Genomic DNA, 24,149 nt, shown 5'->3' with positions numbered 1-24,149 from the left:
TTATTCTCAGCCACCAGTCTTTAACTTTGCTAATTTCAGGGGAATGGAATAATAGTGAGATTACCCTAATCCCAAGAAACCCATCAAACACTCCTGATGCTTCTCCCATGCTTGGGGAGATGTTGGTTTGAAGCATCATCACCAGTTGCTGATCAGTGCAACTGAGCAACAAAGAACTTTTTATTACTTCCAACATGAAACCACTCTTCTTCAAGGAAAAAAGCAAAGTGGGTTAAGGTGGTGAACACATTTTATTTGACTATGAGACTGTGTCAGATGAACAGTTTGAGGTAGTTAATCTTCAAGGGAGCGTCACAGACCAGTTTGAAGATTAGATTTGCATTTCCATCAGGACTGGAGCAAAGATTTAATCATTCCTCGGTGTACCAAAGCAAAGACGTTGTTGAGGTCGAATGTTGCCAGATTTGAAGTTAATCTTCAGGACGTATCCATGTTTGCGGATTAGTGGCTTGACTGTGTCCTCAATTGAGCGCCTGCACGGGAGGGACACACACTCAGCTGTGTCGATTCAGCCAAAGACAGTGAGAGTGAGACCGGAAACAAGGCAAGCTTTGTTTCATAATAAAAGCATTCAAATAATAATGTTGGTAAATTAAAGGTACCAACAGATGCAGAAAACAATCCATATAAACATTTAAATTGAATGCTTAAATGACCAATGACTTGGGGATTGGGGTTTAGTTGAATATAGGGTTTCTGTATTTGGGGAAAAGTATGGATAATGTAAAATGAGATGAAATGAACAGATTAACAAACATAGTACTGAAAAAAATGATAATTAAATGTCAGATTAGTACAATAATGAACAAGAAATCCATAACAATATTTAATGGGAAATGATCTTACTTAGTCTGAACCCAGTTTGTGTTGGATATTTTGTTTTGTGTGTTTAAAATCCAATTTTTAAAATATGAAATACATGAAGCATATTCCTCTTTGTTGATTTTTCTCTATTGTTTCCACACATTTATTCAATTCATCTTTTATTTTGAAAGCTGCAACCAGAAATGTCATTCTCTATCCATGTAAGCTTGACAGCAGGAGCGCAGCGCACGGTCCTCCTCCTCAGTTGCAGTCTACTATTCAAGTGTGCACCAGAAAGAAAAAAAAAAAACACATGATAAGAGAGATGTCTGGACAGTGACTATGGGGAGCAAAACCTTATGGGCACACAAAGGATTTTAGAATGGGAAAACTGGAATTGTTTTGATCAGTGACAGCTGCAAGTGGAGTGTGTGTGTGTGTGTGTTTTTGTTGTTGTTTTTTTTCTCATCACAATGTATGAGGGATGGATATGGGTCGGATGCCAGTTTATTTTCATTACGGATACAAGGACTGGCAAATTATCAGCATGAATTACCGAGGGCAGAAAAACTGATATCAATGTTAAATTCGACTCTGGAGGGAGGACCATGGCGAAAAGGAAGGGACTGTTATTTTCACTGCTGTACTTTATGGCAGAGTTTTGGCTTACTTCGCAGCAAGTCCTGAGAATTGGTAAGTGGCAAAATTGTCATATTGGTTTTTTTTTTGTCATTCCTATTAACTATTAATGTACAGACTGCCACTATGACCTGGTTCCCCCTTGGAATTAATATCCTCCTCTCGTTTTTTTACAAAATCATTCATTTTAAGAGTTTTTGTGGCATTACCATAATGTATATTTTCAATCTCTCACAATGCCTACAGAATGTGTACCATTGTTTTTTTCCCTAAAGATAACCAAATATACATTATATGTTATTGAAGAAAGCCAGGATAATAAATACAGAGATTATACATGTGGATGTCATGCAAGGATCCTCTATTTATAGCGTCTCACATCATGCTGTAGGTAGGTTAATGGGTGCAGGACAAACAAAACTTACGACAAGGAGTCACAGCGTATTCAGGGTACATTTCTGGTGTTTTTTAGGTTACATGCAGTCATATATGCAGTATCTTATAATACCCAGTGTACAGCTGTGAGCTTGTGTTATCCAATGCTCATCTTAGATAAAATACTTTTATCCTGCAGAGACTTTACATGTCATTGTGATGTCTAAACAGTATCCTTATGTTTCATTATTGGATTCTTTATTTTCTCATGAAGGAGGTAGCAAGGGCAGAGTGTATGTTGTCGACATGAACCAAGTCATCAAAATCAAATTTACTGATCAAAATCAACTTATCAAAAAATGTTAATCCATTTTGGTTGTCTAATACGAGCGTCTCGCTCCTTGTTCCTCCATGTTGACAGCACAGGTCAGAGGCAGACGAGTGATCAAGTTGGCCTAATGTTGCATCTGACAGCACGCGCTGTTGGCATGATGATGTCTTTGGCACGCGGGAAGGAAACTGATACAGAGCTAAAGAATAAAGGCTGTGCAGTGTCAGTAAAACTTTGTTAGGTGGAAGAGAAGAAATATAACAAACTCAAAAGTTAGTTAGTCTTGGTGTATATGTATACTGATGGCTGATGACATCTGTGAATGTGGATCTGAGTCCAAAGTTGTCTGTTAAGCCTTTGAGAGTTGAACTCCACTTTCAACTTCACTCTGCGCTTGTAATTACACAAACAGAGCTCTTGCTCTATCCCCCTTTGATTTCTGATGCAACTTTGCAACAATGAGACAATGTTTGCTAGCAAATTAATACTGGCTGCTCCTCTCCCATTGGTTATCCTCTGTTCGCCTCATGGGTTCGGAGATTGCATCATAAAAATGACTTTAATTTAGACCTCAGGGCTCTTTGCTCCGTTCAACGCCTAGGGCGACTCTACTGTACTTCTAAAGACTTTAACAAATTACGGCACTGTGGCATTACATAACCTTAAAAGCCAACGGGCCAGCACTACCATCCCCTTCTAACAGTCCCGATCTGTTCTCTATAATGTTAATCTCTAAATCATCTATCACTCTGAGGCCACCTAATCTTTGTCATTCTCTCCATGACCTGCACACATCATAATCTCTCCCATATGGTGTGTGGCTTGGTTCAATTAACATTGCTCTGTCTTGGCAAGTATTAGTATCAGATTGTGACTGGCTTCCACTATTTTCTACTGGGGTTGGTAATAATGGTAAATCTTCTCCCCCAAGCCCTTAAACAACTAACACTAATCTTCTTTATGCAGAAAGTCTCTTCCCCAAATATGGTACTTAGGCAGTGACCAAATCTCATCATTGGGGAGCGCACAACAAGCAGCAGCTTGAGGCCTGTACTCCACTCTACGCTGTTTGTTAAATTCCTGTTTCTCTTCTTGCTTCATGCTTCATGTATTAGTAACATCTGATTTGTTTATTTATGATTTGACCCAAATGATGGGAAAGGTACGATTAGCTGCTATCCACCAGAGAAATATGATTTGACGTGAATCATTTGATCTTGTGTCCAGCAGTTTTAGAAATTAGGTTTGATGCAGCTTATGCTCCTGATTTTTATTCTTTCAGTCTAAATGTTTTGGTGGTTGGTCACGAGCAGCTATCTTATAAACAGAGAAACCTCAGTGCTCCACATCAAACGAAGATAGTAGACTGGTTAGGACCCCCTCATTCATTCACAGTCTGGCACGAGCCCAGGATGGAGTGGTGCTGGTGGTGGTGGTGTTGTTGAGGTGGGGGTGGTCTCACTGGGAACTGGCCCAGCATGGGGAGAGGGGAGAAAGCAAAACACTACGTCATTGTGTTCCTCTGCTTTAAAAGACTCCCGTTCATGTGATCATTGCACAGAGCCACAAAATCACAGATTACAATCCATCCAGTCCGTTTTTTTTTAATATTAACCTTTTATTTTCAACCACCTGACTAAATCTGATCCTTGTTATTTCTTGCCTTCTGTGCTGAACGGAGGAACAGAAGTATATAAAAAGCAAAGCCTAAGGGTTGATCAGCATTTGCCTGCAGCAAAAGCGGAATCCTTTGTTTTTGTGACCTCCTAGCATGCATCGCCCCACAGCATTGTCTGGCCTATTAACAATGAGATGGAAGCTTAGTGATCCTGAAAATTATATTGGAAAGTAATTAATGCCATAGCAAGAATTTTCATTCCTCCTTTCTTTATAGCCTAAATTGCATTAATCGTAAAGCCCTGATAGGAAATGCTGAACTTTACAGTGTTCAAATATCAAGCCGGGCTTAATATACAGGTATTCATAAGCACCTGTTTATTTTTATTCTATTTTCAAGGAGTGAATGTGGTTGATTATGTTCCTGGGTATTTATGATACACAATAAAGAGTCTCATAAGACAAGCATGTCTAGTTTATACTTTAGAGTTTTACCTGCACAAGCTCAAACTTGTAATTACTGAGGTATAAATGAGCCCAGGCGGCTCCAACTCTTTCTGCCCATTTACTTGCTAATAGTCTATTGAATGAGTGCATTGATCCGTGTGTCATCATAAAGTGTGAGATTCCCATTCTCTATTTGATCTGCATCTGTACTGAAAACCAATCCAAATTTAAAGTGTTGGTTTGTCCAACAAATGAAGAAGAAAAACATAAAGATGCTCTGAGCCATGACGATACCATGACCCATTTTTGGACCAGACAATAATGCTAAAAAAAAAAAAAGAACCTCCAGGCAGGATTGTTTCGGCGTGTTTTCTATGTCATAAGCTTATTTTATTATTAAAATCATTTCACAAATGACTGATCATGTTCAAGACATGATGTGATATTTTTAGATCTGCATGAACTCTTGAGATCACCATATCTTCTCAATTCTTTACCCAATTCAGGAGATCTTGGTATTAATGTAAAAGGATAAATATTGGATCAATATATTATTACTTCAGATATGGATATCTGCATTAGCCCGGCTCTAACTTGAAACAGTGTTATGACAGGTGTGGTGAAGGTTTCCCACCATGCTAAGAACTTAAAAATTAGGAAATCATTAAACTCTCATTAGACCACAATTGTTAAAGCCTGAGGTAGAAACAAACTTAATTATTTCATGTTGATATACACGTAGTGTTTTGTGAGGTCATGTAATTGAAAATACATGCAGAGATAAGATGTGGAGTATGGTTGCTGTTTCACTCCAGAGGTCTGGATTGTCATTGGTCATGGATATGATAATAGCCGAGTGATTATAGCTGAGCTTTAGTGCTCCTATACAATAACCAAGCCATTTACTGAATAATAGTGTGTTTAATCCAACCACAATTTAAACAAAGAGCTCAGTAATGGATGTGGACCAGCCCTGTTCATACTGAGCTGCAGACAAACTACTGTCACACTGAATCCCGTAGGGTGCCCTCTAGAAATCAAGGAACTCATTATACTTTAAACAGAAATCTAAGATCGTATCTCAGGTGGAAACGAGAGGAGAGACACATCTCTTTTCTTTCGCTGTGGGATGCACCTTTCCGCCAAGCTTCAAATATTAAATGAATAATTGAACAGTGCAACAAAATAGATATATTTGTATGTGTAAATAGTTTATTTCAAATATAAAGTCTTTCAACCAAATACATGTCTGTCTGTACACTGTACACCTACCCAGACATGAGTGGGTGCTGTCACTGTCTGACACCTGCTAATAGGTTCATTTTTATTTATGACTTAAGCTTACAGAGCCATTGTAGGGCTGTCAGTGAGGTTACAGTCATTTCTTTAAATTAAATAGATTGGGCTGTAATGGCATATCGATATATTATTTAAAGCAACTTATAAATGCTGAATTTTTAAGCCAGCTTTATTTAATTTTTGGGTGTGGATATGGAGTGTCTCAGTTTTTGCTTTTGTAAGTTTATTCCTTCATAATATTTGCCATTTGCAGACGCATGCAGTGCATATTACGGCTACATTTTGAGCATTGGAACAGATGTATGTTGATGATGCACAAATAAAAATCTGAACATTTAAGTATTAGCAGAAGTTTTTGCCTTTGATGCAATCTGGACCATCTCTTTTAACAGCAACAACAAAGTATAAGGAAAACATCATCACTGACTGGAAATGATGCTGCCAGTTGGATTATTTTGTAGTTAAATTCTAATTAAAGTCTGTGATGTTTGCTACAGCCTCTGCACTTGAAGCAAACAAACATCAAGACCAGCTGGTCAAAACTCATGTTTTATTCCCCTTTTATATTTAAAAAAACACCTTGAAGGAAAGTCACATCAAAGATGCTGAGATGGATACATGTTCTTGACAAATTTGGAAGAAAGTTACTGTATTTTTGCCCTGAGAATTTCATGTTACAGTGGATAGAATTAGGAACTTTAACAGGTCCTAGCAGCTGCTCACTGAGGCTTGGTAACCATAATTAGGATTGGCACTTTCAAGCATGCTCTTAGTGACCAGGGAGTCCAGACAAGGCTCTCTCAGTTTGGGGTTTCAGGCTATGCTACACCAAAGAAAAAGGTCATTCACAATCAAGGTCTCAAGGGGAGCTTTTTAAAGGCCTTTTCTCCTTCCAAATCAATCACAATTTCACAGGCAATTCTTCAAAGACTTAGAGTGCAATGACCTATTGCCATCTGTAGCCTGAGTGTTGAAGTGAGGTCATTATTGCACATTATTGCAGAACTGAAATGGCATATTTATGATTTGTGTTGATGGTTAATGTAACTATTGATTAAGAATTGTGAAAATGGCAGAGCTTTTAAAACGCATTAGTCTTTGTTTTGTTATTATGTGCATGTGGCAAATGTATTTGTTTTAGCATAAAGAAACTGATTCATTGTTCAGAAGTTGACTCATTTTGTCTGCAATTATGAGTGACAGCGCAGTGAGAACATTTAACCCTGAGTATTAGTTCAGAAAGCCTATCACTGAAGGCCCAGATGTTTTAAATAATTTACGCTTTAAAGACTTTAAAAAAATCATTGTGCAGGGTCATTTCCAGCAGGGATAAGGACACTGAATCTCTCATGAGTCCATCCGCCTTATAGGCAGGTGGTGACAATCCAGTGTCTTTTTTCTGGCCTTAATCCTAATGTTTTTCATGCGGCTCTTTATGTAACTGAAATGGAAGCTAAAAACATTGTATGTAGTGCTCGTGCCTGGCCGGAGTAATATGATGCATATCCATATTGCCGGCCAATGGCATGCTAGACCAGTCATCTTTCTGGAGCAGGGCGGTGGATTAAGACTTGGATGGTTTTCAGAATGATCTCAAGTCTGAAAGAACCCCCTGCCTCCCTCCCTGTGGCACACGTGCCAGATGAAAAGTAATTGTGTTGGAAAGTTAAATGTATGTTGAAATGAAATGATGATACTGGTCTGTGTTTATCAACTATCAAATGTGAACTAGCACCTACTGAAGTCATTTCATTCTTGATCAAGGCAGATTACTGTTTGGTGCCTTTTTAATTACTCTGAAATTTGCTAGTCATTATTTTCTGACAATCTGAAAAGATCAGCCTAAAATGATTAGCCAGAATAAGTCAATTATTAGCATAATTAACAAGTTTAGTAACCTATGAACTGCTAGAACTATCAAGCAAACATGCAGATCGTTGCTTGTTTCGAGCTTCTCAAATATGAAGATTTTATTTTGTTTCATCTCAAGTAAACTGATAATCTTTGTATTTTGAAAACAAGTAATCTGGATACATTACCCTGGTCTCTGGAGGAGTCTTTGTAAAAACTACTTACTAATTAACATCATACATACGTTGATGTTACATCCAAATTGTGATCGCTAAATCAGTAAGAACGATATCAGGATGATTAAAAATCAGCTTGACATATCGTTATATAACAGTTAAGCCAATTAAGGTTATCATAATGCTAGTGTAGGAGATTCTTACAGTAACTTGAAGCATGTGGGCAGTGACCTCCAGAGACGCTTTTTTCTTTGCTTTGTCCCCAGTCATTTCAAAAACTCATCAGAGCTGAACGAATCAAACAAATGACCTATTTTGGATTTAAGACAGCAAAAATTCAATTATTAAAAGCACTAATGTGACACACAAGAGTATCACATTTCCAAGAAGCAGTGTTAAACGTGGCTGTGCTCTGTTATGCGACTTGCAGGTGCATACTTAAAATAATTTAAGATGTGATGAGAAAATCCCTTTTGCACGGCTGAGAATTTTGTTTTAGTTAATGAAAAAATGTCTCACAATTCGCAGTTTCTATATGGAAAGGGTAGAGGAAGTTAATCCACAGCAGCATCATTGGGCCTCTGAGTCCTTCCTTCTTATCCAGTGCAAATATGAAGGAAAAATTAAGCTCTATAAACACCTCAGAGGTTAGCTTTGCAGTTTCATTTGAGTTTTTAATGGGCCTTAAAAAGGTGCTGAGGTTTTTATATACTGTAGTTACACTTGAAGCAATGTCTGATTAGTGCAGGACGACCAGCAAATATATCACAATAAAAACATGCTTTGGTTAGCAGAAACTCACGTCATAGGATTTCAAAGTCACAGATGCCGGTACCTCCACGACTTCTAGCACAGAACCTGAAAGCTTCTCAGTCCAAACTAAAGAAGGCAACTAATCAGCTGAAAAGAAACGTGCAGAGAAGTATTTTGGCAGCCTGAGCAGAAACACTTAGACTTTAACCTTCTTACAGTAAATTGCATTCTGTTTCGGGGGCTTGACTATGTGATGCTATAAATCACAAGCTGGTGGGTACACGTTTAAGTATGATTTCATCAAAAGGTGTCTGGAGCAGTAAATTGAAAACGATTGGAAATATGACTGTGTGAGGTGAACTGGTGCGACTGTTCATCTGTTGAAGTCGAGTGAATTACTGTTAGAAAAGAAAGCAAAAACATGCTGTGTGACGCTTTTAAATGTCTGCCATGATAATGTATCAGTGGACACGGCAACTCCGTAGATGCATTAGCTGTGAAGTTGGCCTATAATGAACTGGATGTGTCTTCACAAACAAAATCATGCCGCTCACTGTCGAGCTTTTCTCTCAATGAGATTAAATTTTCTCAGTAGCATTATGTGGTGGAAGTACATAGAGAACTGAGCCACATTATGCAACTGTCAGAACTCAGCCGTGGTAACCTTCAAACTTTAGAAAATGTGATAATGGAGGTACAATGAGTGATGTCACGCCATCCTGTTTCTTCTCTTCTTACAGGGGGCATCTTTGAAACCCTTGAGAATGAGCCCATTAGTGTTGAAGAACTGGCCTTTAAATTTGCAGTAACCAACATAAACAGGAACCGGACCTTAATGCCAAACACTACCTTGACCTACGACATCCAGAGAATAAACCTATTCGACAGTTTCGAAGCCTCAAGAAGAGGTAAGGATGATCTCATTTCATTCCAAAAGCTTTTTGTGTCGTGAAGAATCAATAAAGGAGATTGTTTTTGACACTAGAGTCTCTCCTGTTGGTCATTTGTTATTTTCTCTCCCCACTTTCTGTTTCATTACTTCAGCCTGTGACCAGTTGGCTTTGGGTGTTGGGGCGGTGTTTGGCCCCTCTCACAGCTCATCTGTCAGTGCCGTCCAGTCTATTTGTAACGCCCTCGAAGTCCCTCACATCCAGACACGTTGGAAACACCCGTCGGTGGACAACAAAGACAGCTTCTACATTAACCTCTATCCTGAATACACCTCCATAAGCCGAGCTGTGCTGGACATAGTGCAGTACTACAAGTGGAAGACGGTTACTGTTGTGTACGAAGATGCAACTGGTGAGTCAGGATTAGATTTGATGACGAGACATACGGTGTAGATCCCGGAGGGAAAACTAATCAATCAAAACAGCAGCAAAGCATAAAAACACATCAACAGGAAACAAATTATAGAGAATATTTAGTTAATAACTGATGGATATTTAGTTGCTAGATTTGTGCCTGTATGTGAATAATGTACTTTTGTGTATATTTCATGTTGATTGGAATCTGATTTACAGCTCCTACAAGGCTTCTACTATCTAAATCACACAGTCGTTGAGTGCAATCATTTTCATCCCAGGTTATGATAACAATTTTACTGACCACTGTTGCTCATTTGTCTTAAAATATGGGCAGATTAGCATAACAAATTACACACCACTTGTCATGCCTGGGCTTGTGGAAAGAAGCCAGCCTGAGAGAGAGAGAGGATGAGTTTGTATCTCACTGTAGAGATTACAATGTTCATGTTTTGAAATTTAAAATTGATTTTCCTCATTTAAAATGCTCCTCAGTGGACAGACAATTTCTGTGCAACGAGCCTCTGAAAATCTTATCGCCCTCCAGTCGGCAGCTTGATGGTCATCTTGGACCATTCGATGTTTCCATTTTAAATCCAATCAGCGATGTAGGTTTGTTTTTAATGTGATGCTGATTAAGACCGTTAAAATATGGATTACACCACAGAATGTGCTGAAACAATCAGTTGGGTTAATGGATTAATCAACCAACAGAAAAATGAATAGACAAGTATTTTGATAACTGATTAATCATTTCAGCTATTTAATCAAACAAAAGTCTGTTTCCAGGTTTTTTAAATGGAAGAATTGTCTGCTTTAAATCTTTGCAAACTGAAGGTTAAATAAGCAGATGACAGACTTTTAACCTCAAGGACTGCTGCAGACTATCACAACTACTACATTCACAAAAAGCTCACAGGGTACCAAGGCTACAAAACATGACCATGCAATCCATGGTTAACAGAAAACATGTTTGCATTGAATATGCACAATGCAGAGAAGTAATGGAGCATGTGCTTTACCTTTGAAGAGCTTCTTCTTTGTGTTTGAAGTCCTCTCAGCAGGTCAGACTCCTCTGCTCTGATGTTCAGCCTCGTTTCACATTTACAAACTTCCCTCTCACGATAAAACAGTTCATCTGCAGAGGGAATAATCTGACGAAATAATGAACTCCTCCTGTTTCAAGATAATTGTTTCACTGCAGCGTCAAAACTTCCACCATTGCTGCCAAAGAGCTTTGACGAGCCTGATCTAGCAAGCTCAATTACTGACGGCCACACCAGTGTGCTATTGATGTTTAAGCTCGGAAAAAACACACAGTACTGACTACTACAATGACGTGCAAACCACAAACAGGGCTTTTACACCTGCTTCGAGTGCAAAATTACTTAAAATGCGTATCTATGTTTGCATAATTTGACGGTTTTACTTCACCAGAAGTGTGGATAACGTTACACGGCTGCAATGACGTCCATTAATTAATTTAACTGTCTTGCAGTTCCTCGCCGTGGCCACTGGAGGGCGGCAAAAACACGAGATATTTATTTATTTTTAATACGCAAAATAAGGAGGAATTAGCACAAGGTAGACAGGTGGGAATACAGGACAGACACATTTAAAATATCTATAAAAAAATAGTAAAGCTAAGAGCTGAATACAAACAGGGATTCATCTAGAAATGAGTGTTTTTGTCGCCCTCCGGTGGTCATAGTTAGGAAGTGCAACGTGAAATTCGTGAAGCTAACGTCAATAGCAACTTATGGTAGCGCCAATAAATAATGAAACCAATACATTTTCATGCTTTTAAGTAAATGAATGCCTTCTTACAGTACGATCAATACTTTCAAAATAAAACAATCAAACGGAACATATTAGAAACGTCCTGATACTATGATTAAATTATGTAAATATGGATAATTCTGGTGACTCCAACTTCATGTTCTTCAGTGATGTTTCTCATGTTCAGTTTGCCAATATGTAGCAGTTCCTTATTATATTTTAAACAACAGTACAAAGAGCTATTTGATACTTTTTACATGTAGCATCACAGGCGCAGGGCTAGTAGAGTGCCAAATAGTGGTTGCGTATTGTTAAGTATAAGTTATTATAAATAATAAGCATGTTTACAAACAAGTTTTTATGAGATATGTGTGTGTCAACCTGCATTTCGACCTAACACATGATTCTACAGTAACGTGCCCTCTTAAACTCGAGCGTGTTCACTGCTCTCCAGTGGTCATATTGAGGAACTGCAAAATACAAATTAGTCAAATTAGTATCAATGTAAACTCAAAAGCATGCACTTACCAGTAAAGTCTTTCAACACACAGCGACCAAACCAAAGCAAACAAACATCAACTAACTAACTAACTAACTAACCGAAGGTTACAGAGAGAGTATGTTAGTTGTTGTAGTAGCCATTATAGTTATTTCCTTCTAAAAATGATAGATTTTTTTGTTTGTTCATTACAGTTATGTTAAATTTTGGTTAAGTTTCCAAATAAGGTGGTTTTAGTTGTTTGTTTTTTTGTCCTGTTTTCTGTCAACACTCCCAGATAAATCTTTGAAATTAATTTCAGCACGCAACATAAATTGTTACATCAATGATTGGTTTCCATTCAGTTTACTCTCACATGCTCACATCATGAAGCTTTGACAGTGTGCCAATAGCTAAAACTAAGGGGTTAGGCCAACAAAATAATCTACACTGTATGTGCAGGAATTGTATCTAATCCTGCAGAATTTTTATTTATGGGATTTGCTACTTTGATATGACAGCAGTGAAATGTTGACAGAGTGGATGTTCGTTAAATAAAATCTTGACTTGCTGTTTTGTGAAATCAAAAGACAAAAACATCATCTTATAGTTTAATACCTACAGAGGGTGGGTTTGGTATAAATATGTGTTTGTTGAGTCTAATGATGGTCTTCTTGTCTTTTAATTTGAAGGACTGATTCGTTTGCAAGAGTTGATTAAAGCTCCATCCAGATACAGCATTAAAATCAAGATCCGCCAGCTGCCAACAGGAAGTAAAGATGCCCGTCCTCTTTTGAAAGAGATGAAGAAGGGGAAGGAATTCTACGTCATCTTCGACTGCTCTTACCAAACATCAGCTGATGTTCTCAAGCAGGTCAGTAACACAAACATCCACCAAGTCTAGACTGGGCGGAGAACACTGTCCCCGCCCAGTCTATAAAGCAATGTTTTGTCAGAAATCCAGTTTAGACATTTCAGTGGAGAATAGTCTTATTTAGGAATTTCTGCATTTTGCTTCAATATCCACTATGTGCAAGATTAGTCAAATACTTTTCTTTTCAGAAACTCTATGTTCATTTTCAAGCAGAACCCATTTTGGAGCCAGACATACAAGCTGCACAGAAGATTAATTGGAAACACTGCGCGAACATGAACAAATTGTGACATATGCTCACTTGGATACTTTATGCAAAGCATGCAAACATACAAAATGAGGCAATTGGGAAAATGGATTGAATGTGTAATTTGCAAGAGTCCCTGGCTGGGTATAGATATGGTTGGATGGCATTAGGAAGACAAAAGATTATTTATCTGTGCTGGAGCAAAACTCTTGTGTGAATGTATAGTCAGAGGAAAAATAACTGAACTACTCCTTCATCTCTTATTCTGCTTAGATCTTGTCCATGGGGATGATGACTGAATATTACCACTTCTTCTTCACCACACTGGTAAGAAAGCTTTCATCAAGCCACATTCATGAAATTTCTCCATCTCAAGAACACAAGGTTTATTTTATTTAAAGTATGTGCACAGAAACAGGAACTCTTGAGGTTTCCCTTTGAAGCTGGATTGAAAAACTTGATGGCTGTACGTTGGTTGCATGCCACTTAATTGCACATTGTTTCGTTGTCTTAATTAAGTGTACCTTTATTCTATGTATGTTCACCTAGACATTCTGTTATGCAGAGATTATGCAGGTGAATTCAAACATCTGTGGTTTGTCTTGTAATAAGATTGCTGGATATTTTCATTGCCCTTGGCATAATTCCATAGTATTATACTGTATTTTGTTCCGCTGCTTTAATCAAGTGTCCCTGTACCCTTGCTGAGTGTGTCACGTCTACTTTTGGGTACTTTTTTTAAAGCAGAATCATTAATTATGTTGTTGCATTTCTACAGGACCTGTTCGCCCTTGACCTGGAGCCGTACCGCTACAGTGGGGTCAACATGACGGGGTTCAGACTGCTGAACATAGACAGCCGTCAGGTAGCCTCGGTGGTGGAGAGGTGGGCCATGGAACGACTGCAGGCTCCCTCCAAAGCTGAGACTGGAATGATGGAGGGGATGATGACAGTGAGTTTACCTTTTATCTTCATCCTTTCATTCCTTTTGCTAAAAGTCTACCGAGTGCGAGGGTTGTGTCGTCTCTAATGGTATTGTGATGGTTTATGTAATGTGAGCAATATGTACAACAAGTCACTGACAGCCCATTATTTCCATTTAACGCTGAACCATAAATGGAACAGAGATGGACAGTCTATGAGCTTGTCAGCAGAGAAAAGTTGGCTGCAGCTAAAAAAACAATCAGTCATCAGCCAATTTGATTTCTACACTTCAGAGCAAAATAAAAAAAAGAAATCTGAGAGGAACTCAATGTGACATTTTATTTACATATTGCTAACTTTACTCGTCAAACTTGCTCTCACTCTAATATCAAGTAAAGCTATTCTAGAAATCCAGACCTAATCACTGAGAGACTATATAAATATATACTGTAAACACATAACTTATTTTGGGAAGCTGTGCAAGACTTTTACACAGAATCAATCTGGGCCCCTCGTTGTCAGAATACAGCAATTGTTGCCCTCTGATTGTGTGTACAATCAGAAAGGTACTTTGAATAAAATTGCACTCCCTGGCTGCTTTGATTGCTCTCCATGTAGCTTGTAAAACTGGCACTGCAGTTTTCGGGTGTGCTTTGAGAAACCATGCGATGCTGTGCATCAACAGTCCTGATGTGATAAGTGCAGGGCGTGATTTGTGATCCCAGCCTGACAGGTGATGGTGACGCCTGTGTTTCTCTTTCAGACTGAGGCAGCTCTGATGTACGACGCCGTGTACATGGTGGCTGCTGCCTCGCAACGCGCCTCCCAGATCACTGTCAGCTCCCTTCAGTGCCACAGACACAAACCCTGGCGCTTTGGATCACGCTTCATGAACATGCTCAAAGATGTGAGTTTGGTTTATCAGTGTGGGACACCCGCCCCCCCTCTTCATCTATCCATCCGTTTCACAGCCTGCTGCCTCCGTCTCATTTCCTTGGTAGAAGGAGCAGAAACAATAGAGTTAGGAGATCCGATGTGATGAACGAGGAACATGTGTGTGACAATTATATTTAAAGTCATTTTTTTTCATGAGATAGGGATTGATGTCATGCGCTGCATGTTGGAGGTTTCTTAGATTAGTGGGTTGTCAGACGGCTACTGAGGAGAGGTGCAGTTTTTTAGATGAATGAACAAACAGAACAAGATTAAAAGAGAAAAAAAAAGATCATAAAACTCATTTTAAAATATGCCTGAAGGATGCCACAGTAAGAATCATGTAGTGTAGATCTTAGGTAATTGAACATAAGAGGACGTGTTAGATTTGCATGAACTATTGATCTGACAGCAGACAACAGGAACACAATGAGGAAAATGTACATTTAAAAGCAATCACTGACTGAAAAAAACACAGGCTGTCCAATGAAAATGATCCCAGTTTAATAGTGGAAGCGGACTTTCTCAGCTCTATTCATTTCATTTTAATATCCTCTCTTGTTATTGCAGTATTTAATTCAATATTTCTTTAATTATCTTTTTTTAAAATTAGCTTTTCAATTACAAATGGGGACAGAATATTGAAGGATACAGGCAAGGGAAAAGAGCCCAGAGAGCCAAGTGAACTTTTCAGCTGTTTGACCTCTCAGCAGACTTGAACTCAGCATTTTTCACACTGAGGTATAAAAGATGAGCTTTTTGTCCACTGGTGATTAACGGTGTATTGTTCTGTGTTCTGTCTTCTACTCGATAAACACGATGTCCTAAATCTTCTTAAGCATTGCTTTATTACAGTGCATTCATTTAAAAGACCACACTGGTGTATTCTTTCCACGTTTTAGCTCATTTAGGACAAATCACATGAACCATACACTCCCAGCCAATATTTTCCAAAGCCTACCATAAAGTTTTTTCTGTCAGCCATCAGTGTAAAGGTTCAGCAAAGGCACGATCAGGGTGGGAACCTAGAGAAAATGTCCAGAATACCAGGTGGGGATCCAGGTGAGCAGCTGGAGGGTGAAAGTTATTGGCAGGCAAATTAGTGACATGTCAACTGAGCATTAAAAATACATTAAAATAAGACACTGTGGTACATTTAGAAAATCATCAGCAGTAAAGTAGTCTTGAAAATACAAGTTAAAGTGGTTAAAACATGCAAAATTCTGATTCTATAAGATTAGATTTTATGTTATTTGAATTACTGCTGTATCGCTCAGCCTGCACTCTGCTCTCGTGGGGGAGGGAAAGCCACAAAACTATTTCCCCTGCAGGAATCAATGCTGTATCACATATTTGAAACTAAAAGTTAAGTTTTGCAGAAAAAGTTTCATCGGGAACTCCCAGCTCAAGAACATTTGGTTCAGCTTTGTGCACTGACTTTTTTCCTAAATTTACCAATGTACATATGGAACATATATATTAGTGACAGTGGTATGTAGAGGCCTGAGGGAGGAGTGTAAAAAATAAATGAGTTTTTCTCACTACTCAGCTCAACTTCTTTTTTTTATATAGCACATTTTCGTACAAACAGACAGGACTTTAAAACTTACAATTACAATTGTACTGCAATAAAACAATAAAATAAAGCCAAGAGATTAAAACAATAGAAGAACCAATGCATGAAAAAAATGACCTATTTGGAGAGACCTAAAAATTACAATAATTAAAACGATAAAATGTTAAATAATAAAAAAAAAGTCTATTCCTATTATTAAATTTAAGGGATAAGAAGTATGAGAGCAAGTGATCAAGGCTTGAAACTGTCCAATAAATGAATGGACACTAAATAAACGGCAAGTAAAAATTATACGTTTTAAGGAGTTCTTTTAAGAAGTCCCAGAGCTGTAGAGGATCTGAGGGACCTGCTAGGTACTTATCTAAATGGCCTGAGAGAAGTAGTAGTAGTAGTAGCCAGTAGTAGTACGAAAAGTAGTAAAACGATCTTAAAATCTTTCTATGGTGCGGATAGTAAGCCCAGTATGTCCATGGATGCTCAGCGAGGTTTCAGTGGTGTGTTTAAATCTCATTCTCATCCTTTTTATCATCTGGATTCTTCAATCCAGTAAGATCAATGTCAACACTGCATGTACAGTAATGACACCAACACATGGTCGAGACAGAGAGAGACACTTTTGATTGGTGAGGATTTAAACAGAGACTTAATGACAGGAGTAAATCTGGACTTAGGAGTCAAGTCACAGATGTGTGCAATAAGTGTGAAGCGATCTAATCAAAGAGCAAATGATACCCTGTGACCCTCTATAGATGTGAAAGATCTTTGCAGAAACGTGGATAACGTCGTTCGCAATGTCCTCAAGTTTAATCTTGAACCTTTGTTGGGTGTTGTCACATGCCACAGTCAGTAGAATCATTTTCACTCACAAACTGACTGATGTAAGTTTCTGTTTAAAGTCTGTAAGAACAAGACGATGAAACACAGAGCCTCTGAGTTGTTTGGCGTCTCTTAACACACCTGTAATTCATTTCTAAAAAAAAAAAAATCCTCCAGACACCTTAAAAGCCATTTATACATTCAGAGTTTCAGGGTGATTTGTGTTGGTTTGGAGTTTTTTGCCGGCGTCGTGTGCTTTTGGTTTGTGTCACTCTTAGTGCCCCAACAAGTCTTTCAACAATAAACAAGTCACGCAGCTCTTCTCCCATTTATTTCCCAAATGTATTTGGCTATTATTTTTGGCTTCTGTTTACCGGAAAAACCTAACCGCTATGTGCTTCTTCAGACATAGTAAGTGTATTACTGTTGTGCTCACACAATCATTCAGAGGCTGTTGATGCTGTGATCACTATCAATCAGAACTACTTTCTTCCTCCCATCTGTCTACTGCCTGTGTATAGATTATCACAAGTCATCCAGCCTTCAGTGCAGTGTGTTTTTGTATCATTCATCAATGATTGGATTATTTCTTATTTACTTGTAATAACAGATCTGTAGTCTCCACACGGTAACAAGAAGGTCTGATATATCAGACTTTGTGTTTTGGGGTGAACTGCCTCTTTAATTATGTTTTCAGTCCACTTTGGTTTGAGGCCAAAAAAATGTGTAATCATGAAATGCCATGGGCTGAATGCTGGAAAAAATGAATAGTTGTTTTATTGATTTATAAGGTGCCATTTTCCCATAGCAAAAGTGGCTTCTGAGCTTCCTCTGTCACGCAGAATTAAGATGCAGCTCATTTCTCTGAGGCCTCTTTAATAGAGATTTAACCTGTCTGCTATTCAGCTGAGCTCACTTCATTATCAACTGCATCCAAATACCTCGGAGCTCTGCTGCCCACCCACTGCTCCCTGTTCAGACAGAGGCTAAGCCTGCCTGCTCCGTTTACATCATCGACCAACATGTTTATTCACTTGTAATATTTCCACTGATGCCATTAAGATGCAATTAGCTTTTGTCAGTGTTCTTTGCTTAATATAGCACTCGTAAAATTATTGATTTTTTTTAAAGAATTGTTTTCATTTTCCAGGCTTCTGCTTGACTTTGCATTTATGTATATGACAATAAAAAGTGATTCACTGGTTTTGTATTCTGCTCTCTCTTTGCCACAGGCTCAATGGAACGGCTTGACGGGACAAATAATTATAAACAAGACAGACGGCCTGCGGAAAGAGTTTGATTTAGATGTCATCAGCCTTAAGGAAGATGGCTTGGAGAAGGTGAACTCTCTGACCTGTGTCTATACTGTCAGTACAGGCTGTTACTGTAGGCATTCAAGCAGAGCTGAACACAGTGGCCACTGCTACAGTAGACACTGCTCCCTTTTTCTATAGCTGCAGAAAGATGACTTACAATATATAGCATCTTGAAATCTGGTGTCCTAATTATGGATGACACGTACAGTAGCTCTTGCAGATAGTTGTAGTTGTCATTTTAAGCTCAAAACTTTATGGATGTTCCTTTAATCACACTGACAGTGCCGCTTTCCATTTTGCCATAAACAGCCCTGTTATCTGTTAATAACCGATCTCTTTACTGCAAAGAAAAAGTCTGAAATTGAAATCAAATAACCAGAGTTATTTTTATTGCAGTTATTATTTTACACATTTGCCTTGAAACACAAATCCACATGATTGTTTTTCTCTTTAAATCCACTATTTAAAATGCGCTCTGTGATTAAAATGCTTTCTCTTATAATGCTTTTTCTTATTATTTCTGCAAGACAATTGCGGGCAACAACCGTCTGAATAAAGTGTGGAAAAAGGTCTGTACTGTAGCTGCCATGGCAGGAGTATAAAATATTACCACTTTACTCTACCCGCAGTCCCGATGTCTCCCCTTAAAAAAAATAATTTAAGGCACCGGTGGGAAGAAATGCTCATTTCTGAACAGGACATGGCATTTCAAGATTTATTTAGATATTGTGTTTATGCTCTTTTCCTTTTTTCTCCTCCTGCTCTCTGATCTTTGTTTGTCATTTTTTCTACCTCCTTGTATTTGTTTCTTTCCCCTTTTTTTTTGCATTAATTACCTTAATCATGTAGAGGCGGCATCATGTAAAGGTTGAATATTTGATCCTTTACAGATTGGTGTGTGGAACTCCCAAACAGGCCTTAATTTAACAGAAAACAACAAGGACTCCTCTACAAATGTGACTGACTCAATGGCCAACAGGACCCTCATTGTCACAACTATTCTGGTATGAATAGTAACATTAATAGCATGCAGTATTTGTTCAGGCATGTCTTGATAAAACTAAAGAAGTATATAATGTGCCTTGTTTCAGGAAAATCCTTATGTCATGTATAAGAAATCCGATAAGCCGCTGTATGGAAACGATCGCTTTGAGGGCTACTGCCTGGACCTGCTCAAGGAGCTTTCCAACATTTTGGGCTTCTCATATGAAGTAAAACTGGTGTCTGATGGCAAATATGGAGCTCAGAATGATAAGGGGGAGTGGAATGGCATGGTGCGAGAACTCATTGACCATGTGAGTACCAATCCATGTTATATGTCAAAGAATATCCAAGTTATCAACAGTGTCATCCATCATTAAAAGTGGCTCTCCTTGATGTTTCTGCTCTGTACTAGGTGGCTGACCTCGCCGTGGCCCCTCTCACCATCACCTATGTGAGGGAGAAGGTGATAGATTTCTCTAAGCCCTTCATGACGTTGGGGATCAGCATCCTCTATCACAAACCTAACGGCACTAATCCAGGAGTGTTCTCCTTCCTCAATCCGCTGTCTCCTGATATCTGGATGTATGTGCTGCTGGCATGCCTTGGTGTCAGCTGTGTGCTGTTTGTTATTGCCAGGTAAATTGACACTTGGAGAAAAAAAAAAGTGAAACAATTTGATTTTGTTCGTAGACGTTACATGCTTTTGTGTCCTTGGTCAGAATGAAGTCTAAATGATTTTTGCCTGTTTTCATTTTGTCATCAACATGAGCTGTAAAGGACGCAGTTAGTTATGAGTAAATATCAATGATAGCCATAGACTCGCTATTATCTTATCATCATCGTTTACATTATTATTAGTGACTGTCTAATTCTTCTCCTTCAGGTTCACTCCCTATGAGTGGTACAACCCTCACCCCTGCAATCCAGACTCTGATGTTGTTGAAAATAACTTCACTCTGATAAATAGTGTCTGGTTTGGAGTTGGAGCGCTTATGCAGCAAGGTACACCTACTGCAATTATGATTGTATTGTGTTGTTATACTTTGTTAAAGCACCTTTTATCGTCAGTCTGTCTGGTATGGAGAAAATGAGTTAGTCTGTGTAATTAGAATTACATTTTGTTGCATACTGTGGTCGTCATTGTCTCATAATGTACCTTGTGTTGTTGTCTTACAGGATCTGAACTGATGCCTAAGGCCCTCTCTACAAGGATAGTTGGTGGAATATGGTGGTTCTTTACGTTGATCATCATCTCCTCATACACTGCCAACTTGGCTGCCTTTCTCACAGTGGAGAGAATGGACTCACCGATCGACTCTGCAGATGACTTGGCCAAGCAAACCAAAATAGAGTACGGAGCTGTAAGAGACGGCTCCACTATGACATTTTTTAAGGTAACCTTCTTTCTACTTTACAGTAAATGAGTGTAACGGTACACCAATGGAGGAAGACGGGCAAACAATAACTTTTCATTTGAATTAGTCTGACAAGTTTTACCCTTGAGCCATCAGCCCTCAGTCATTGTAGGGACACGACATGTGCTGTCAGAGAGTAGGGTTAAAGGTTAGTATCTCAGAAACATTATGCAGCTTTATGAAAAACTTTTTATGGACGAAACATGTTTTCCATAAATATTAGGATTTATTGTTTTGCCTGTAGCACAACAACAACCAGTTTATTTTAATCTGCAGAGAAAATTGAATGAACTTGGACAGATTTGTACACACTTCACATCCCATCTTCTGCCACACATCAGGATGATTGTACCAGTCAGCAGATAGTCTCCAAATACTGTTTCATTTGAAATATTAGAAACAAGCATCAACCACATATGACCATGGATCAACATAACTTGCTTTATGTTGTTGTTGTGGCTGTGGCTCAGGAGGTAGAGTGGGTTGTCCACTAATCAGATGATTGGTGGTTCAATCCCTGGCTCCTCCAGTCTACATGTCATGTACATGTAGTACATGTCAAGTGTCCTTGGGAAAGATACTGAACCCCAGTAAGTCGCTTTGGATAAAAGCGTCAAAATGTAAAGCTTTAAACTTCCATGAATCTTGATTCTGATTCAACAGAAATCTAAGATCTCAACTTACGAGAAAATGTGGGCATTCATGAGCAGCAGGAAAAACACGGCTTTGGTGAAGAACAACCGTGAGGGGATTCAGAGGGTTCTAACCACAGACTACGCTCTTCTGATGGAGTCGACCAGCATAGAGTACATCAGCCAGCGTAACTGCAACCTCACACAGATCGGTGGCTTGATAGATTCAAAGGGCTACGGAGTGGGAACCCCGATTGGTAAGAGAAATGAGTTACAAACTAAGGAGTAATAATTATAAAATCAGAATATTCAAAGGTTATGTCACAGATAATGACAGTAATAATATTTTTTGCTGCTGCTGTAGGTTCCCCTTACAGAGACAAGGTCACCATTGCCATCTTGCAGCTTCAGGAGGAAGGGAAGCTGCACATGATGAAGGAAAAATGGTGGAGAGGAAATGGCTGCCCAGAGGAGGACAGCAAAGAGGCCAGCGCTCTGGGTGTGGAGAACATAGGAGGAATTTTTATTGTGCTGGCAGCCGGACTGGTCCTCTCAGTTTTTGTAGCAATTGGAGAATTTATTTACAAATCCAGAAAAAACCTGGACATTGAGGAGGTGAGTGTTGGTCAGTGCGAATGGCACAACAAGTATTAACACACTGCTCTATCAAAGACTGTTATGAACCTACTACTACACCTTTGCGTTGTCCTTGTTGTCTTCGGAGGACTGCAGTAATTACTGGGCCAAGTCTGAATGTGTTGAACTGCATTGTTACAATCAAAACAGAAATACTTTTTAACACAGAGTTTAGTGTTTTCAGTAGTTATGAAGTAGAGCACATGAACATTTTATGAATATATTTGAATCTCTCTCTTTTTTTTTTAATGACATATAGTTGTTGACTTCTGACATCATGACACTTGACCATCTTGGCCTTGCTGTTTTTATTGCAAAAAAACAAACAAAAACACTATAAATACTGTACAATCGTTTTGTGTGAAAACAAACGTCATGCCATGATATTGTAGTGAAGTGATGGAAATCTTTTGAGGCATGTTAATTTCAACAGCTGTTTCAGATAATTCTGTTAGAAAATGTTTTTGCCACTTTCCATGTTTTCATAGCTCAGAGAAACTTTGACATAACAGCACTTCTTCTTATCACTTTTCTATGTATTTCAAAAAAAAAAATCTTGATTATTCAGTTATGTTTTTTTTTTCCAATTTGTTTATGAATGAGTGCTCCCTCAAGATTGTTGCTTGACACTCAGGCCATCAGTTGCTTACTGTCTGTACTTTTTCTTTGCTTTTTGTATCATATGAAGTGCATGTATAAGTTTTGTCATGTTGGAATTGTTTCAGAATGACTAAAGTTATGTGAGAACATTACATCCTTTAACCTTTTATTTCTGGTAGCTTTAGTTTTGATTGCTCTCTTTCCCCGCACGCACAACCTTTTCCTTGTCTGGATGTAGGCGTTACCACAAGCTTTTGATTTCATCCACAAAATCTTTGAGTTACGTCAAGAAGATCTGAGGCCATGTAAAACTTTTTTTTACAATCTTTCACATTGTGGCTGTCCCATTTTTACATTTGATTTATTGTGATACTTTTGGGTTCTCGTTCAACCAGATAAAACTATTGTTGAAATTTAAGGTTATCAATTTACACAATGTTAGAAACCAATTCTAGAGCGGTTAAAATATAGACATGCCCTCTGGATTCAATGTTTAAGCAGGTGGTCACATGAATTATCACACTGGATGATGACACATGCCACAGGCTCAGCAGTGACATCCCTGAATCACCTTTCTCTTTGCCTATTCAGGTCCATATTCACCTCACTCAGGCTTAGGCTTGTAAAATAACATCCTCATTAGGTAGTGGATTAGAAACAAACATTAAACACCCCTGGTTTAAATCTGTGGAGGCCCTGTCACACAGATTAGTAAATCCTCCACGTGTAATGAAATTCTTCTCTCCCCAAATCTGACAGGTAATACTGAGCGTCACTTGTTGTGTCTCTGTATTATAGGATTTGTGTCATATAATGTGACAGGTTTTCAGGTTTGAAATAATTATACCTATAAAGGACAGTTGAGGATTCTTGACCAGCAATCATTACCTCGATTTATAATCATTGTTTTTCTCAAAGACGTTACTTATATAAATATCTACAGTGTACTACAGTCAGTTCACAAATGGAAAATGTTATTGTGATTATTACCTGGGTGATTTAAAAAAAAATATTTCTTTCATTATACATTTCTGAAAAATAATGATTCCAGTCAATGTTAGCGTGGCATTCATTACCAGCAATGCATCAACCTAACTGGCATAATGGCATCTCACTTGCATCACATATTTTATTATTCAAAAGTTACATTTTAGCTTTTTAACTTTTTATCAGGATTTAAATTTAAACTGCTTAACTGAGTGTGTTTGCCCACTAATGGAAAAAGGAGACCTGACCTTCTATTTTTATGCTGTTCGATACATTTATTAATAAAAATGTATTTCATATCCTTGTTAAAATGTTTTAAATGTTACATAGAGCAG

General features: G+C 38.4%; 1 protein-coding gene across 2 annotated transcripts; it reads left to right on the top strand.

The window, feature by feature from the left end:
• Positions 1 to 1,121: 1,121 nt before the first annotated feature.
• On the top strand, positions 1,122 to 22,294 carry LOC104939208 (glutamate receptor ionotropic, kainate 1). Of its 2 annotated transcripts, XM_019259340.2 has the most exons (16): positions 1,122 to 1,518; positions 9,054 to 9,221; positions 9,358 to 9,615; positions 12,567 to 12,748; positions 13,269 to 13,322; positions 13,774 to 13,947; positions 14,683 to 14,826; positions 18,477 to 18,584; positions 19,088 to 19,129; positions 19,451 to 19,564; positions 19,652 to 19,855; positions 19,957 to 20,180; positions 20,428 to 20,546; positions 20,721 to 20,938; positions 21,623 to 21,848; positions 21,956 to 22,294. In XM_019259340.2, the coding sequence occupies exons 1-16, from the start codon at positions 1,434 to 1,436 to the stop codon at positions 22,243 to 22,245; spliced, it is 2,610 nt and encodes an 869-aa protein (XP_019114885.1). In that variant the 5' UTR covers positions 1,122 to 1,433; the 3' UTR covers positions 22,246 to 22,294. The 2 variants fall into 2 exon arrangements, with proteins under 2 accessions (XP_019114885.1, XP_019114886.1); XM_019259341.2 differs by lacking the exon at positions 19,088 to 19,129.
• Positions 22,295 to 24,149: the final 1,855 nt, after the last annotated feature.

This window comes from Larimichthys crocea, chromosome VII (genome assembly GCF_000972845.2).
Source record: "Larimichthys crocea isolate SSNF chromosome VII, L_crocea_2.0, whole genome shotgun sequence".
NCBI classification, from domain to species: domain Eukaryota; kingdom Metazoa; phylum Chordata; class Actinopteri; family Sciaenidae; genus Larimichthys; species Larimichthys crocea.
The sequence above is the reverse complement of the archived record's forward strand: the minus strand, read 5'-3'. Positions and strand labels throughout refer to the sequence as shown.